The sequence below is a fragment of the Vipera berus genome, assembly GCF_964194415.1.
Source record: "Vipera berus genome assembly, chromosome: 9".
Lineage (NCBI taxonomy): Eukaryota > Metazoa > Chordata > Lepidosauria > Squamata > Viperidae > Vipera > Vipera berus.
Genome location: NC_138212.1, coordinates 5081952 through 5099095, shown reverse-complemented (window position 1 = coordinate 5099095; position 17144 = coordinate 5081952). Strand labels below are relative to the sequence as shown.

At 45.9% G+C, this 17144-nt stretch overlaps 1 protein-coding gene across 1 annotated transcript in view; it reads right to left on the bottom strand.

Moving 5' to 3' along the window:
- Positions 1-5590: 5590 nt before the first annotated feature.
- Positions 5591-17144, bottom strand: part of CADM4 (cell adhesion molecule 4) — a 136181-nt gene continuing 124627 nt past the window's right edge. Inside the window, exons 5-9 of the mRNA XM_081334973.1 lie at positions 16057-16218; positions 12986-13076; positions 10158-10330; positions 8795-8923; positions 5591-5710 (exon numbers count right to left, since the gene is read on the bottom strand). Coding sequence (XP_081191099.1) covers positions 5601-5710; positions 8795-8923; positions 10158-10330; positions 12986-13076; positions 16057-16218 — 665 coding nt within the window. The 3' untranslated portion in view covers positions 5591-5600. The remainder of the gene's footprint in view (positions 5711-8794; positions 8924-10157; positions 10331-12985; positions 13077-16056; positions 16219-17144) is intronic.

Below are 17144 nucleotides of genomic sequence, written 5' to 3'. Positions count from 1 at the left end.
AAGATGCTTACCTGTTAAATGAGGACAATTGAGGTTCGTTAAGAACCATTTCATTCATAAGATGAGTTTGCTGCCCCGGTGAGCAGGCGCCATCCCTCTTGGCTCTGGCAGCTGCCATCATTTTTAGCATTAGGGACAGATGGGCCTCTTGGTCTTGATTCAAAAAGGGCAGGAGAGCAACATGGCACCGCAAACCTGGGAAATAATTGCAAATAAAAAGGCCAGCACAAGGGCAAGGGAGGATCTGCTTCTATCCTTCTGACACTTTTTTTTAGTGATCCTCTGAAATGATCATTTAGAACAGCTGTCCTACCTCTCCAATATGTTGTGTACAACAGTGTATAAAAGTGAGATAAACTTACAGGCAAGCAGCAAAAATAGGAACCTACACTCTCTGAATCCCAGATGAGGACTGAGGGTGCGGAGCCCTGGTGGTTAAATGCAGTATTGCAGACTAATTTTGCTCACTGCCAGCAGTTCGATCCTGACCGGCTCAAGGTTGACTCAGCTTTCCATCCTTCCAGGGTCAATAAAATGAAAACCCAGATTGTTAGGGGCAAGGTGCTGACTTTGTAAACTGCTTAGAGAGGGTGGTAAGGCTGTACAACTCCTGGCTGTGGACAGAGTTAGTCTGCAATACCGCATTCTACCACTTAGCCACTATAGATGCCTGTTTGTTCTCAAAAATCCATATCAGAACGCAGCAAGCACATTCGAGGAGGACTGGGGTGACCAGAGAAGGGCTAGCGGTGACATGGTAGCAGTCTTTCAATATTTGAGCCAAAGCGCCCGAAGGCAGGACAAGAAGCAACGGATGGAAACTAACCAAGGAGAGAAGCAACCTAGAACTAAGGAGAAATTTCCTGTCAGTGAGAACAATTAATCAGTGGAAGGACTTGCCTCCAGAAGTTGTGGGTGGAGGTTTTTAAGAAGAGACTGGACCGCCACTTGTCTGAAATGGCATAGGGTCTCCTGCTTGAGCAGGGGGTTGGACTAGATGACCACCAAGGTCCCTTCCAACTCTGTTATTCTGTAATTCTGTAATGTGCGTATAGTATATTCACTTGAAATTATGGCAAGGTATTCATGGGATACTAGTTGGAAGGGCCTGGAATTATCTAGAATGAAAATCAAGAAGTAAGTTGTGATTATGACATAATCCAGAAGATGTAGACTCTTGTCAAAGACCTTTGGGGCTAATTCTGGATGGGGAAATGGCGCCTGTACATCAGAGATCGTGAAGCATGGTGCACAGCTGGACAGGTTCTGCTGCTTTGACCCTGTTCCTAAATATTTTGATGCTTCCATAAAAAGAGCTGCAAACCTAGAATTTGTACCGTCTTGTTTAACATTAAATCCCCACCCACCCACTTCTCCGCTTGTTTTAAAATATTTTTCCTGGGAGCTCCCAGCTGAAATATTTTCCACCAGAAGAGAGTTCTGTACAGGATGACAGATGGGGAACCCGGGGAAGGAACGCTCTGGAGTAATAAAAACCAGAGCGAAGGAAAGAAAGAAAGAAGGAAAGCGAAGCGCCAGGATGTCGGCTCTATTTCCAGCTGAATTGGACTTCGACTGAACCACCAGCAGCCCAAAATGGGGGGCGCAGGGAGTGGGGAGCAAGGAAAGCCTCGAGAGGGCGAGACCCAGCTGTGAGGACACGAGGAAAAACCACATTAGTGGCCTTTGCAGGGAAAGGAAAGATCCCGCCAAGGATTCTACAGATCATCCTCGACTTACGGCCACGACTGAGCCCAAGATGTCTATTGCTAAGTGAGACGGTAGCTGAGTTTTGCCCTGTTTCACGACCTCTCCTGCCACAGCTGTTAAGTGAACCACTGCAGTGGTTCAGTTAGTGACATGACGGTTTAGTGAATCCGCCTTCCCCTTGGACGTCAGAAGGTGGCAAAAGGGGATCGCGTGACTTTGGGAAACTGCAACCGTCCTAAATATGAGCCGGCTGCTAAGTGTCCGAATTGTGATCACGTGACCCTGGGGAATGCTGCAGTGGTCATTAAGTGTGAAAAGCGGTCATAAGTCATTTTTTTTCAGTGCCGTTGTAACTTCGAACTTTTGTAAGTCAAGGACTGCCTGTGGTGGAGGTTTCATTTAAATCCCTCCTCAGGAACGCAGCTTTTTATCCAAATTCCCTTGCCAGGTTATTGAGAGACCGGCATGAAGGAAAGAGGAAATGTTTTCCTTTGCAACACGAGGGAAGTCGCTTCAGGAGAGCAGAGAAAGATCTAGGCCAGGGGTAGGCAACCTTGGCTTTTTTATGACTCGTGGACTTCAACTCCCAGAATTCCTGAGCCAGCATAGCTCAGTATGGAAACCTCTCCATTTCTCCTCAGCATGGCTGGCTCAGGAATTCTGGGAGTTGAAGTCCATCAGTCATAAAAGAGCCAAGGTTGCCTACCCCTGGTTTAGTGCATAGGCCAAGGTACCTGTTTCTCACCCTCTTATACAGGCAGCAGCGAAAGAATGTGAGGGGAATCGCTACTACTATAGGTAGCCCTTGACTTTCAACAGTTCATTTAGTGACCGCTCAAAGTTACCACGGCACTTTGCAAAAGTGACTTGTGACCGTTTTTCACACTTAATGGCCATTGCAGCATCCCCAGGGGGTCACTTGATCATAATTCGGACCCTTGGCCGCCGGCTCATATTTATGACAGTTTCAGCATCCCAAAGCCACGTCATCACCTTTTGCCACCTTCTGACGAGCAAAGTCAATGCAGAAGCCAGATTCACGTAAGAACTGCAGCGTTGTTATGCGGCAAGAAAGGTCATAAAATGGGGCACAACTCACTTAACGAAATGTCTTGCTTGGCAACAGAAATTTTGGACTCAGTTGTGGTCCTAAGTTGAGAGTTGAAGTCCACAAGTCATCAAGGGGCCGTCGTACCCCACCTCTGGCCCGCTGGCTGTACCCCTTTCTGTACCGGTTGGGGGGGCCCTCCCCTGCCCCCCCCTTTGTTCTGCAACCTTCACTGCTTTCTGCAGGCTTGCGCACGCTCATGAAGAAGGATCGCACAACCACTGGTGTTAAAAGAATTAATCAGGGGGATTTATTGAAGTATCAAAGGTGGTTAAAAGGCAGACATAGATATTTACATATATATTAACTTTCGGGCACGGGGGAAACAAGTCTTGGGCTGCAGAGGAATAAGCCCCCTCTATACACATCCCAACCCCCAGTTATATATTAATTATTATATTTTTCCTTTTTTTTTTAAATCTCCCCTTCTTCCAAGACACAAACAATATAAAATAAAAACTGCGAGCCGGAGACGGACACAGAATCACACGGTTGGTTTCTTCTTCTGCTTTGTTTGCATGTTTTCTCCCCAGACAAGAGACAAAGGGGAAGGGGTGGGGAGGGGGAGATTTGCAAGAGGACGGCAGGGAAGAGGGGAGGGGTGGGCATTTACTGGCACGAATGGAGAAAAAGTCGGCAAAACTGGAAGGAATCATCGGGAATCACCAGGCGTAGGGACTGTTGTCAGAAGTTGAGAGAATGTGTTGGAAAATGCCCCTTGGAGGATCCAGGGCGAAGCAGAAGAAGAGCAGCAGCTGCCTTGGGAATGGTGAGATAGGAAATGCGTTCCAGGGGGAAGTTCCCAAAAATTCAGCTATTCCAGGCGGGTATTTTTTATTATTATTATTATTTTTTAAATCCACAGCAATCCGATGCAATTGTCCCTAGGGCAAAGCAGAGGTTTTTTAACAGTGGCTCCTGAACCCTTCTTCTACCACAGGTGTGTCTCAAAAAGTGAAGTTCATTGGAACAGGATCAAATCCTGGGGCTGAGGGGGGTCTCTACGTTCTGGTTCTGATTGGTTGGTTGGTTTTAGTTTTGTTTCATTTTGCAGAGCGGCAAAAATCAGCTTCTTCTGAAGGAGATGGAATGGGGGGAGGGGGAGGAGGAGGAGGAGGAGGAGGAATGGGAGACGGAAAAGGGGAGAGGGAGACTGAGGAGTAGGGGAGAGGGAGAGGAGAGGAAAAAGAGAAGGAGAGGAGAGGAAAGAGGGAAAGAGAGAAGGAAAAAAAGAGGAGAGGGTAGTCTAGGCCAGGGGTAGGCAACCTTGGCTCTTTTACGACTCGTGGACTTCAACTCCCAGAATTCCTGAGCCAGCATGGGGGAACTATGGCCCCCTCATGACTCGTGGACTTCAACTCCCAGAATTCCTGAGCCAGCATGGCTCAGCTTGGAAACCTCTCCCTTTTCCCTCAGCGTGGCCAGCTCAGGAATTCTGGGAGTTGAAGTCCACGAGTCATAAAAGAGCCAAGGTTGCTTACCCCTGGATTCTCCAGGCTGATGTTCTTATGGTTTTGGGTCAGAGCAAGACAGAGGGAGGGAGGGAAGGGGTAGGGAGTAGGCCAGACTTAAAAACACAACGATAAAAATAGCCCCGTCTTCCGCCTTCTGCAGAAGCTGACCAACGCCATGTTGTCCAGGACGGATGAGAAGGTGAACGTGGTGTGGGAAGTGGATGCTCAGGCGGGCTTTGCGGTCCCATCTCCTGCCCTCCGGCCAAGAACGTCACAATAACAAGGATGAGACAGATAAACAGACAAGACAACCCCATCCTCTTCCACCCCCCCTCCCTTGCCCTCCCCAAACTTATCATGGCTTTGAAGAAATAAAAGAGTCAACCTGCTTTTGAACAGCCCGAGAGTCCTCGAGCAGCCCGACCTGACCGGGAAAAGCATGCAGCCGAAAAGGATCCCGCAACCCTGAAGAGACCCCCAAGACATCCCCAAGACGCCCCTTGTTGCAGATGGCCATCACAACGGCGCTCCTTAACGGCGGAATCGCGCAGGGTGGAGAACACAGGCACAAAGGTCTCCATGATCATCCAGAGCCCAGAACTCAAGGTCAAGGGTTCTCGGTCCATCCAGGAGACCAGGGTGCCCCCAAAGCTACGCCCATTAGCCCTGCCTCCCTCCCCAGATACTGTGAATCTCAGTGCTAATATCTGGGAAGGTCAGACCTAACAAGCTATGGGGGCCACTGGGATGTCCCTCACCGCCCCCCCCTTCAATATACCATAGGCCTTCCACCTCCCCACTTGGATTTTATTTACAAACAGCCGCAGCCCTCCCCCTCCCTCAAAAGTACTGCTTCCACCCCAAAGGGAAAACAAGTTGCAGAAGCCCTGCCCCCTCCCCCTTTTTTCAGGGGGGGGGGAAACAGAGCTAAGTATGCATCCCCAGCCCCACCAAATTCACAGGGCATAACTCTGGCGAGGATGAAGAGGGTGGGGGTGGAAAGAGGCCTCTTGAAGGCAGAAGCGTGGAACTTCCTGGATTAAGCGGAGGGGTTAAAAAAATCCTCGGTTTCCAAAATAAAACCGGGAACAGCGGCAGCCGCCAGTGGTTGGTTTTGTACACGATGGGTTTTGTTTCATTAAAGCATCTTTTTGTGTCTTTTTCCTTTTTTTTTTTTTTATTCCAGCCCTCCCCACCCCCAGCTTTTCGCCAACTCTCTCCCCTTTCCAGCGCACCCCTTCCTTAGCCGCTTCTCCCAGCACAGCACCCAGCACCCCTTTCCCCCCTCTTCCTCCTCCTCCTCTTCCTCCTCTTTCCTCCCCCCTGGCTTAGATGAAAAACTCCTCCTTGCGTTTATGGCCATCTCCACCGTTGAGAAAAGCCTCACGGGCTTCTCCATGCTCGTCCAGCCCGCTGGCCTCGTGCGTCAAGTAGGAACCTGTGAGGGCAGAAAAGGGAGGGTGGGGGGAAGAGAGAGAGGGGTGGATTAAGCGCATCCCCCAAACTGGCTCCACTCTTCTCTAGTTAATCCTTAAGTTAGTGTCACGTGCAAACCACAAAGGTCCATACCGAAAGTGCAAAATTATTGATTTAATGCTCAAGCCTATGCATAGGAATCGTCTCCAAGTATCAGTTGGCACATGAGTAGAATTAAACAAGGGTCAATGGTGTTTAGGAGGGGTTTTGATTTTGCCCTCTCGTGATGACATAAAGATTCTAAACTGATGCCCCATTTGACTCTTTCCCCCTGGCTCTGCCAGCCTCTCTCCTATCGCTGGTACTGTTCCTCCTCCTGGAGGTGATTCTGGCACAATTATTATTGGTTGAACAGAAGGTCCCTCGTGTTCTTCCCCTCTTTAATACTTTAAGCAGGGGAAGAAACGAAAATCAGCTTTGGTTCTGCATTGGAAGGTAAGGGAGCTAAAGGATTAAACATGACTATTCTCCATGCTGACATCAATAGAGCTGGTTAGATGAGCTTTGGATGCATGACAAGACTTTATTCCAAGGAATAACATGATTGCTCTTTGAGGAACCTCACCTTTTTTTATCCGTTTCAACAACAATCCCTGGTTGAGATGGAGTGGGGGGGGCTATACAAGTTGATTCAACCAAGCAACCACCAAGCAACCCAGAATGCCACTCTGACTGGCCCACCCTTCAATTGACTTGAGGCGTGATCTCAGTATGGTTGCAAGAACAAGAAGCAGCAGCTGAGGGAAGATCCTCAACTCTAGAGACTTCCTCTTAACAAAAAGAAAATCCCAAGAAAAGAAACTGGACTGCTCTTTCACTAATCAATTTAACCCATATCACTGGGTTGTGTCGTGCAGCATTCCCCAATGCTCTGGGATAACAAGGTTGGCATAATAACTTTGTTATTATTCTCTGAGCGACAGAATAAAGTTGGTAAGGAAGAGCCAGCCAGACATCTGACATTACACTTAGGGCAGCCTTTGTCAATCCAGGGCCCTTCAGATGTTGTAACCATCATCCCACCAGCCACAAGACACATAGTGGCTGTGGGGCTACAACAGAGGTCTTACAGCTGTTGCCCCAAGGCGGGGCTGCTTTGCCTGGAGGACTTGTCTTAAGAATACCAGTGAGATCACAGGCCGTCAGGGTTGAATCACAAACCCACCCCCAATTCGACGATGCCAAAAAAAAAGCAAAAAAAAAAAGCAGCGGCTTCAGTCAAGGAAGGCTGACAATAATTCCTCTTGCAAAGCACAGGAGAACCAGCAAACCATGACACTCGTAGATCACGTCAAGTGCCCTCATATCTCATCTCAACTCATACACCTACATGCTGTTAGCTCTGGCACATTATTTAAGGTATGTACAAGGCCACGTTATTTGTGAGGCTGAAGGTATCCGCCCATCCCACTAAATCAGATCGAGTAGGCATGTCCCATGTCCCTTCCCCCGCCCCCATCTGATGGCCTTTAGAGGAACATCTTCTCTGTAGATACCCCAGACCTTTGAAGTAGCCAACTGCCTGAGATACGAGGGGCCCTTCCTTCTAGTCTTCTTAAAGAGAGTGAAGACCTGGCTCTGCCCTCTGGCATTAGGATAGAAGTGGAGAGCAATGGTGTAGTTGGTCTTGCACCTGATGGGAAAGGCCTGCTCTCTTTTTAATCTTGTTTTTACGGAGAGTTGCAAGGTGCCTAGGATCACTGTGAGATGAGTAGCCATGTTAGTTCTTTAAGAAGAGACTGGACAACCATTTGTCTGAAATGGTACAGGGTTTTCTGCCTGAGCAGGAGGTTGGACTAGAAGACCTCCAAGGTCCCTTCCAACTCTATTGCTATTACTATAAAACTTTTATTCGTAAAACATGAAACTCAAGTCAACTGAACACTCAAATTGACTGGCACTAATGGTTGACACGGGTTGCTGCCAGCATCCTAGGTATCAACCAGGTATCTCCTTAAAATGTAAGATGTTCCAAGTAGCGCAGTTCTTTGTAGATTATTATTATTATTATTATTATTATTATTATTATTATTATTATTATTATTATTATTATTATTATTATTATTATTATTATTATTATTATTATTATTATTATTATTAGCGCCTTGGGTGCAATCCCAAAACAACTGGAGCACCACTTGAACACCATTGGCATTGACAAATTAGTCAACTGCAAAAGGCGGCCTTACTAGGAACTGCTTCCATCCTGCGACGATATCTGTAACACCATCAAACATCCACATCTGCCTATCCCAGGTCCTTGGTAAGGACTCGGTAGGTAGACAAAAATGCCAAATCCAGTCTGAACATCTGGCTGACTGTGCGATGATCAATAATAATCACAGTGGGGACCACTGGACACCACCCATTACCAACTTTTTCCACTTGGTGGTACCTAGTTGGTCTCTGCATTCAGTGACCACAGTGAGAATAACGGAATAACAGAGTTGGAAGGGACCGTGAAGGTCTTCTAGTCCATCCCTCTAATCAGGCATCCTATACCATTTCAGACAAATGATTGTCCAATCTCTTCTTCATAACCTCCAGGTTTGGAGCACACAAAACTTCTGGAGGCAAGTCGTTCCACTGAATAGTTGTTCTTACTGTCAGGAAGTTTCTCCTTCGTTATAGCTTGGTTTTCTCCAGGATTAGATTCCATCTGTTGTTTCTCCTTCTGCCTTCAGGTGCTAAGGAGAAGAAAGAGCTGGTGCTGACAGCGGTGTAGAAGAGGCCAAGGCAGAGCAGGTGAATGGGTCTCAGGAAGCTTCCCCTGGCTGTGTTGGTTCTATGTCTTAGAATTTGACTCTGACACGGGGTGGCTTGCAGAGAGCTGCTGTGTCCTGCTTCCCACATTCCCAAGGGGGAAGACAACGAGCGAAACTGGTCCCACCTGGCCTTAGCATCTCAACCCAACGCTGAACACCCCAAATCCATGCTTGCAATGCCCACTTAGAAGCAATCTGAAAAACAAGGCCAGCTTCCCATTCATTGGCCAGCGGTGAGAGACGAGGTTACTAAGAGACCCTCCTGGGTTCCCCTTACTAACCTTTCTGCCGGATGGAGCACCAGACCATGACGATGAGTACGCAGATGACGAGAAAGACGAGGAGAGCCAGGATGCCCCCCACAATGGCATAGGGCACCGAAGTCTGGGCCTCGACAATAGCCCCAGGATCTGCAAAGGAGAGGCAAGGTGCTGAAGGCAGGAGCCGAAGGTGGAAATGTCTCTTGCAAGAATTGCCCTGCTTTGCAAAAAAAAAAAAAAAAGGGGGGGGGGAAAGAGGGGTCTCCTCCATTTTTCCAATCTCTGGCCACCCTCTTGGCAGCGGGGAACCAACGACCCAAGTCAGCAGCCAGTTCCGCCTCAGGCCTCAGCAGAAAAATGTTCCCTTTGATCTGGAAGGATGAACTTTGCAGTTGGTTCTCAAAACAGCTGACTGACCCAGAGTGAAAAGGGTATCAGCTCCATCTGGTGCCCCCCCTCCACTCAGCCACTGTCCAAAGTGAAATATTGGGACCAGATTTTCCCGTTGCTAAGCAAGGTAAGTCAGGAAGCGACTCGCGCTTGATTTTTTTTACGGCCATTTTTGCCATGGTTGTTAAGTGAATCCTTGAGGTCGTTAAATGAATCACTGCAGTTGTTAAACAAACCCAGCCTCCCTGATTGGAAGCAGGCTGGGAAGGTCACAAAGGGAGATCACGGGACCCTGGGATCCTGCAAAGGTCATAAACACAGGCCAGTTGCCTCGTGTCCCAATTCTGAGGATGTGACTATGGGGCTGCTGAGGCAGCGGTTAATGCGAGGATCGCTCGTGAGTCAAGTTTTTTTCCAGTCCCGTCGTAAGTTGCCTAAGAATGCATTCCTGCTCTGGAGAGGGGTTGGAACGGGACAACTCGCCTAAGGACAATTCAACAACTGAATTGAATTATTTAAAATAATTTAAAAAATTTTTTTTCAGTTTTGTCCTTCACATTTCCTTCCGTCCCTCCTTTGGTGTCCTTTCTTGAATGATTCTATTCCACTATTTTTTCGATGTGGGTGTAACTCTCGTTCCGTGGCAAATTGTCCCACGGCGAATTGGCAGGGGCGAGTTGTCCTAGACCAAGGGGTGGGGAACCTTGGCTCTTTTATGACTCGTGGACTTCAACTCCCAGAATTCCTGAGACAAGCATGGCTCAGCATGGACACCACTCCCTTTCCCCTCAGCATGGCTGGCTCAGGAATTCTGGGAGTTGAAGTCCACGAGTCGTAAAAGAGCCGAAGTTACCTACCCCTGTCCTAGACCCAAGTGTGAGAACTGGGTCTGAGACGACGAAGACCAAATGGAACAACTGCCAGAAGATCTGGAACGTGGGGATTCCGGGTTCAGGCAGGAGCAGAGGAGGCTGCGAAGATTTTGCTTACTCACCATAAACCACCAGCACGTACTGGTCCGAGGACCGTCCATGTTTATTGGCCACGTGGCACGAGTAGGTGCCGTTATCCAGCATGGTGAGGCTGGGGATAGTCAGCACTTCACCCTCTGTCAGGGCTCGCTCAGGCAACGTGTCGTTCGCTCGGCTCCATTTAATGTCTCTGGGCCTGAAAGGGGCACCCAAAGAATCTATTAGCCCCTGCTAATCTATTAGCCCCTCCGTTTCTGGCCACCTTCTGGCCACCCGCGTAGCATCCTTGCTGCCTCTACACACACCACTTTTGAAAAAGCGGCTCATTCTCTTCAAGGTTATTTGCTGCCAGACCAGGTGATGGATGGACACGTGAGGCAGCGGTTGGATCAAGGGGCACTCTGAGTAATAACTCTGCTCAGGAATTGTACCCATCAGTCAGGCGGGTCAGGGAGAGCGGCAAGGACAGCTTGCTCACAAAAGGGTGGACAAAAAAATGGAGGATCGGGCCTCAGGACCCTAATGGGACAAGCAGACATTGAGGCAAAATTGCTGGCTTTATTATGTTGATGGTAACTATGCCCAGGAGAGGAATCTTTTTTTTAAAAAAAAAGTAATAATATTTAGTTTATTAAAACAGTATGTACAAAACATCAAAATCTTGAAAAAAAGAAAAAAAGGGGGGGGGGAACCACAACAGACATTATAAAAGTGTCTTAAAAAAAAAGATTAACACATACCCGCAGCATCCTTCCTAGCTGAATGCTGATTAATATAATGCAACAGTGTTAATCTCCCACCGGTTATGAAACAGGCCAAAAGAATTTTATATCAGTGACAAAATAGTTCGGAGGAAAGACAATACTGATACGAATAATATATAAGGATATAAAAATAATAAAGATTATCCGTAATAATGAAAAAAAAAGACAAGATTAAAATCCCCAAACCCCCTTTTAACAAACTGTTATGCTCATCGACTTGTAAAAAATTTACTGTAGCTTCAATACAAAATCATCCTAAAAAAAATTAAGCCAAATTGATCCCGGATCAAATATCCATGTCCAGCAATTATCTAGCCAATCTTCAAAAAGCCGATCTGCCCAGGACAGAAATCCTTTCTCCACTTGTGCCTCTTGTCATAAGCAGCAAAATACAGACCAGAATTGTTGACACACAGCGCAGGGAGCAAGCACGGGTCTGTTTCCTGTCCTCCCTTTGCATATTCTTTTTTTTAAAAAAAATCAAATTGCATCTCCTTCACCAAGGTTATAGAAAACATGCCAAACCCCGATCGTTGGAGGAGAAAATGACTCAGAGGTGCACAGCTATCCCTCTTCTACACTGCCATTGGCTGTGAAAACTGTCTCCCCTGTGTTATTTTTCACACATGCACACACCGTCTCTGAAACAGCTGATGCTCCAAGACAGAGAGAAGTCAAAATTGACATCAACATCACCCGGAAGAGGATGGGATCATTTGCACTAGATCAAAAAGGTTCTCTGCTGGTTTACAGGGGCAAAAAAAAAAAAATAGGGCACCCCATCCCTAAATTTGACCAATTGAATTGTAGAAATTAAGATTTGCACGGTGGGAGTGGCAGGATCCAGTGAGTGTTGAAGTCGACCATCGTCATCTGTAATGGCAGTTTCTCAATCTTGACCACTTGAAGATGGACCAGCCAGCTGTGGTCAAGGTTGAGAAACGCTGTGTTATGGCATTCCACTCCAGCAACTTTGAGCGCAATCCATACCGTCTCCTCTCCACCCTCCATTTTGCATTTGTTTCTACGCTCAAGCCCAAAAATCTTATTTTAGAAATGGAAGCAGTTAATGGACCTTGAAATCTTTAGTTTAAAAAAAAAAGAGCAGAGCCTTAAAATTTAAAATCTGCCCAACTCTATTCTAGGGCATCCTATATCCTGGGTTACAAATAGGGTGAGACATTTATTTATTAGATTTTTATCCTGCCTTTATTATTTTTATAAATAACTCAAGGCAGCAAACATACCTGATACTTCTTCCTCCACCTATTTTTCCCACAACAACAACCCTGTGAGGTGGGTTGGACTGAGAGAGTGACGCTCAAAGTCACTCAGCCGGCTTTCATGCCTAAAGCGGAACTAGAACTCACCGTCTCCTGGTGATTGGACCAAAGTCACCCAGCCAGCTTTCATGCCTAAGGTGGGACTAGAATTCACTGTCTTCTGGTGATTGGCCCAAAGTCACCCAGTCGCCTTTCATGCCTAAGGCAGAACTAGAATTCCCACACTTCCCAGTATGCTGTTTGGGGAATTCTGGGAACTGAAGTCCGCACAGCTTAAAGTTGCTAAGGTCGAGAAACACTCCTCCAGAATTCCACATCCATGGCCACTGGCCATGCTGGCTAGCAATCAGAAATCTACAAGTTATCTCCGAGGTTCCCAGGCTGGCTGATCAGAAATTGCTTCCGCCATCAAAAGACCCAAAAGGGTCTTTTGTGAAAAGTTGGGCTTCTGATATATTGTTTTAGTTAAAAAATGCAGATAGAGGCAGATCTGGTCGAATAATCAATACCCTTGGTTGATGAAGCCCAAAATATTCCAATATCTCACTTGACAGCTCTCTCATTTGTTAGGGGTGGCCAATTTCAGCTTTTCTCAGCACCAGATTTGGGGTTTAACAAATGTCAGTAAAAATCGCTCTTTTTCTTTTCTTTTTTTTTTAAAAGAGCAGGGTAACCAGCCGCCACAACCTTCCTTTTCCCAAAACGGTATCTCAAAGCTGCCTGGTTTTCTGCACCAGGTTCTTGCCTGTTGCCCTCAAAATAAGTCCAAAATTTGCTTTTTTCCCATCTGGAAGAAGGACTTACAGTGGGTTGCCGTTAACAGCGCAAGTCAAAACCAAGGTGTCTCCTTCCCTCATGATTCCCTGAGGAGGATGGATTCTCGCTGTGGGAGAATCTAGAAAAAGAGAGGAAGAAAAAAGAACAGTAATAACAATAATACCCTAATAATAATCTGTATATAATAATAATTTTTAAAAACCCATACCAAATTTGTATGCCCCCTGCCTCTCGAAGACCCTGATGATGCCTTTCCTTCGCTTCAAAAGACGCAAACTCTTCAAGAACAAGAAGATGCAAACTATAAAAGCAAATTGTTCCTTCAGATGTGGGAATGCCGCAAGCCTGATCTGACGCCGACGCAAGTTTAAAATTATCTGCAGGTAGCCCTCGAGTTACCGCCCTAATGGAAGAACATGCCCATCACGGTTGTGAGTCATAAGAGTCATAAAATGGATCGGTCACATCACCAATCCAATTTTACGATCTTCTCTACTGTATGTGGTGCCTGTTAAGCTAATGTGGTGGCGTAGCAAATGCCATGGTTGGCAAGCGAATCTATTGCAAGTGCTGGTTTGGCGACAAACTGTGGTAAACTATGGTCACGTGACCACGGGATGCTGCAAAACGGCCATAAACGCCGCCATTTTGTCGAGCACCTGAGGTAACATGACTGGGGGGGCGGGGGGGGCACTGTTGGAACTTCTGATTGGGGTCATAAGTCCCCTTTTTGAGTCTGTTGCAACGCCGAACTGTCACTAAGTTGTAAGGCGAGGACTACCTGCACTCTCCTGGGTAGCTTTCCTTTAACAAGGATTGTCAGATTTAAAGACGGCGGCAGAATTTGGCTCCCCTCAAAAAATGTTCAGGCTGGCCCAAAGTGTTTCTGACAGCTCACTGAAGGAGTCTCTTTGTAGCCATTGTAGGAGGGAACTACACGGATGCAAAAAAAACTAAAAAGTTAAAAAAAAAATCAGAGTCTGATCGTCCCTTTTCCGACGTACCGACTGGAATCAAAGGCAGAAGCAGGAGGGAGCTGCAGCTTTTGTGAGCTTTTGAATCCAGTGTGTGAGTCGGAAAAGGTGCTACTGGTTTCCTTCTGATCTCGGGAAGGAATCCTGGCATCCCTCTCTGTGACAGCCTCTCAGATATTTGACAAGTTGTTCTCCTTGTTCCTTTAATCTCTCTTTCTGCTCCTCTGACCATCTTCTCTTACTCGTCTGAACTAGTTCCAGATTGCCTCCCCCCCCTTTCTTTTTTTTTGTCTTTTTGGACTCATATCACCTGGCTCTCTCAGATGTCTGTCTCTAAGATGCTCCCTCTGCAAGTTCTTCTCCACAAAAGATGCACAGCCTAGCCAGAAATTCCCCACTCTCTAGCTGTGCAATTGATCCGTTTCCTAAAATATTAACTTTGCATTTGACTACTCCAGCCTCCCAGTTACTTTCCGCCCCTTCCCAGCAGATCAGGATCGTTGCAAATTTTATTTCTGTCTCCTAGAATATTAGCTAACCTACCCAGCCAAGGGTCACCTGCAACTGATTAGCATTCCCTCTGCTTTCTCATCAAACTCATTAAAATGCTGGAGAGCCAGGGCTGAAAGTGGGGGGGCAGCCTCACTCCCCTCTGGTGAAGAACCTTCTCTGCACTCTTTGACCTAAGATTTTCAGGCTAGCTATCTGTCTACTTCATGTCACACCACCCAGCCTACTCTTAACTACTTTGCTAATCAGACGGTGGTAGAGTGTACTTGTTCAAATGCTGCTTCTGGTTTTCTCAGAGGCATCTGGTTGATCGATGGGAAAACAGGATATTGGACTAGATGAGTTTTTAATCTGATCTAGGAGAGTGGCTCTCGCTGTTTATTCTCCAGTTTAAAATGCTGGAGTATTCTACTACTAGTGATATTTATCTGTCTGTCTGTCTATATCTATCTATCTATCTATCTATCATCTATCTATCTATCTATCTATCTATCTATCTATCTATCTATCTATCTATCTATCTCCATTTATCTCTATCTATCTATCTATCTATCTATCTATCTATCTATCTATCTATCTATCTATCTTCTATCTATATCTATTTCTATCTATCTATATCTATCTATCTACTATCTATATCTATCTATCTATCTATCTATCTATCTATCTATCTATCTATCTATCTATCTATCTATCTATCTATCTATCTATCTATCATCTATCTATCATATATATTTCCTTTCTTTACATGCTGGATTTGTAAACCAGTAACTTCTATAGCCAAAAGTGTGAACGTTTTACATCACTATCCCCTCAGAAACTTCATCCATCATTAATGCCTTAAAAAAAACTACTTTTATTTATTGTCAACAACCTTGGAAACCTGCTAGTAGGCAGAACGGAAGAATAAAAAAAAATCAAACTAAATGCATAATGTGGAAGCTGTTTTTCAAACACAGCTCCCAAAGTGGAACAGCTAAATAAAATGTTTATAAGCTAAGAATTAATATCAATTTATGAGGGGAAAAAACCCCAATTTGTATGAAAGACTTGCAAGATGAAGTGGTTCAAGAATCTGGAATTGTATGGAACCCAACCACACAGATCAGGTGACTCTATCAAAAGCTTTTTTTCCTTAAGGATCCTTTTCTTGGGTCCCATGTCAATTAGTTGGTGGGGCTGAAGTAAAAGATGGGCGGTGATCAGAATGAAATCTTGGTGGAATATCTGTCCTCTGTAAGGCCCCCTAACTTTGGGGTATCTATTTTTGTCAGCCCTCACAGCTAAACCAAACAGGCAACATGACTAGAGTAACTAATTCTACTTTAATAGAATTTTGCAAGTCTGAAAGCACTTCAGACTTTTTAACAGCTTATCTGTTAGGTCAGGTCCTTGCTTCGTTTCTTCCTCTGACCATTAAGCCAAGGAGCCAATAATTGTTGCCTCCTTCATTCAAAAAAAGACAGAAAATGGGGCAAGCAGGATGCAAAATGCAACGGGGCTCCATTTCTTGATCTCGCTAACCTGAACCTGGCTTGCAAAATCTACCTCTCCTACCCCCCTCCCTTCCTAGGGAGCTCCAGTGGTCACTTACATTGTCCAGTGGTCACTTACATTGTACATCTAGCACGTACTGCGTCTGCTTCCGCTGACCACGCAGTGCTGGGTGGATGGCTTCGCACGTCACAATGCTGCTGTGGTCCTTGCGATCCACCCAAAAACGCACCATGCTGGTGATGCTGAATACTTTCCCATTTTCCTGCTTGCTGCTTGTTCCTGAAATACACACAAACAGCATACCAGCCCTGTCAAGTAACCCCCAGCAAGCACGTACAACTCCCCTTTAGATCAGGGGTGTTCAACCTTGGCATCTTTTAAGATCTGTGGGCTTCAACTCCCAGATACGTATTATACGGATAATCTCAACAACTGACTCTGGGTGGACTCAAAATAAAAACAATTTAAAACATTACAAAAGTTAAAATATAGAATGGACAAGTGGCATCAACCCACTAGCCTAACTAAAAAGATGGTCCCTGAACAAACTCAAAGCCCAAGGGCTAAGAACCTGTTTATTTATTGGAGAAACAGCTGTTGAATCCATCCCAAACTGTAAGATGGGAAAAGAGGAGGAAGGAAGGAGGGAGGGAAAGGGGAGGAGGGAGGGAAAGGGGAGGAGGAGGAGGAAGGAGGAGGAGGAGGAGAGGAAAAAGAAAGAGGAGGAGGAGGAGGAGGAGAGGAGGAAAAAGGAGGAGAGGAGGAGGAGGAGGAGGAAGAAGAAGAAGAAGAAGAAGAAGAAGAAGAAGAAGAAGGAAGAAGGAAGAAGAAGAAGAAGAAGAAGAAGAAGAAGAAGAAGAAGAAGAAGAAGAAGAAGAAGAAGAAGAAGAAGAAGAAGAAGAAGAAGAAGAAGAAGAAGAAGAAGAAGAAGTACTAGTAGTAGTAGTTTCACTTTTCATTCAAGGAGTTCCATCCAGGATGAAGCTTCTTAGATGAGGAGTGAAATTTCTTCTTCTTCTTTCTCAAAAAATTGTTCATTTACCTTAAAAAAAAACCACTTTTGAGACAAGTATGACCTGGATGACTGAGAATATCCATAGACATGTACGGTGGGAAGTATCCTCCCTCATCACCCAAAGCACCTGGAAGACGTCAAGTGAAAAAATAAGATATTCCTTCACTTGGAATTCCAAGTTGACTTTGGC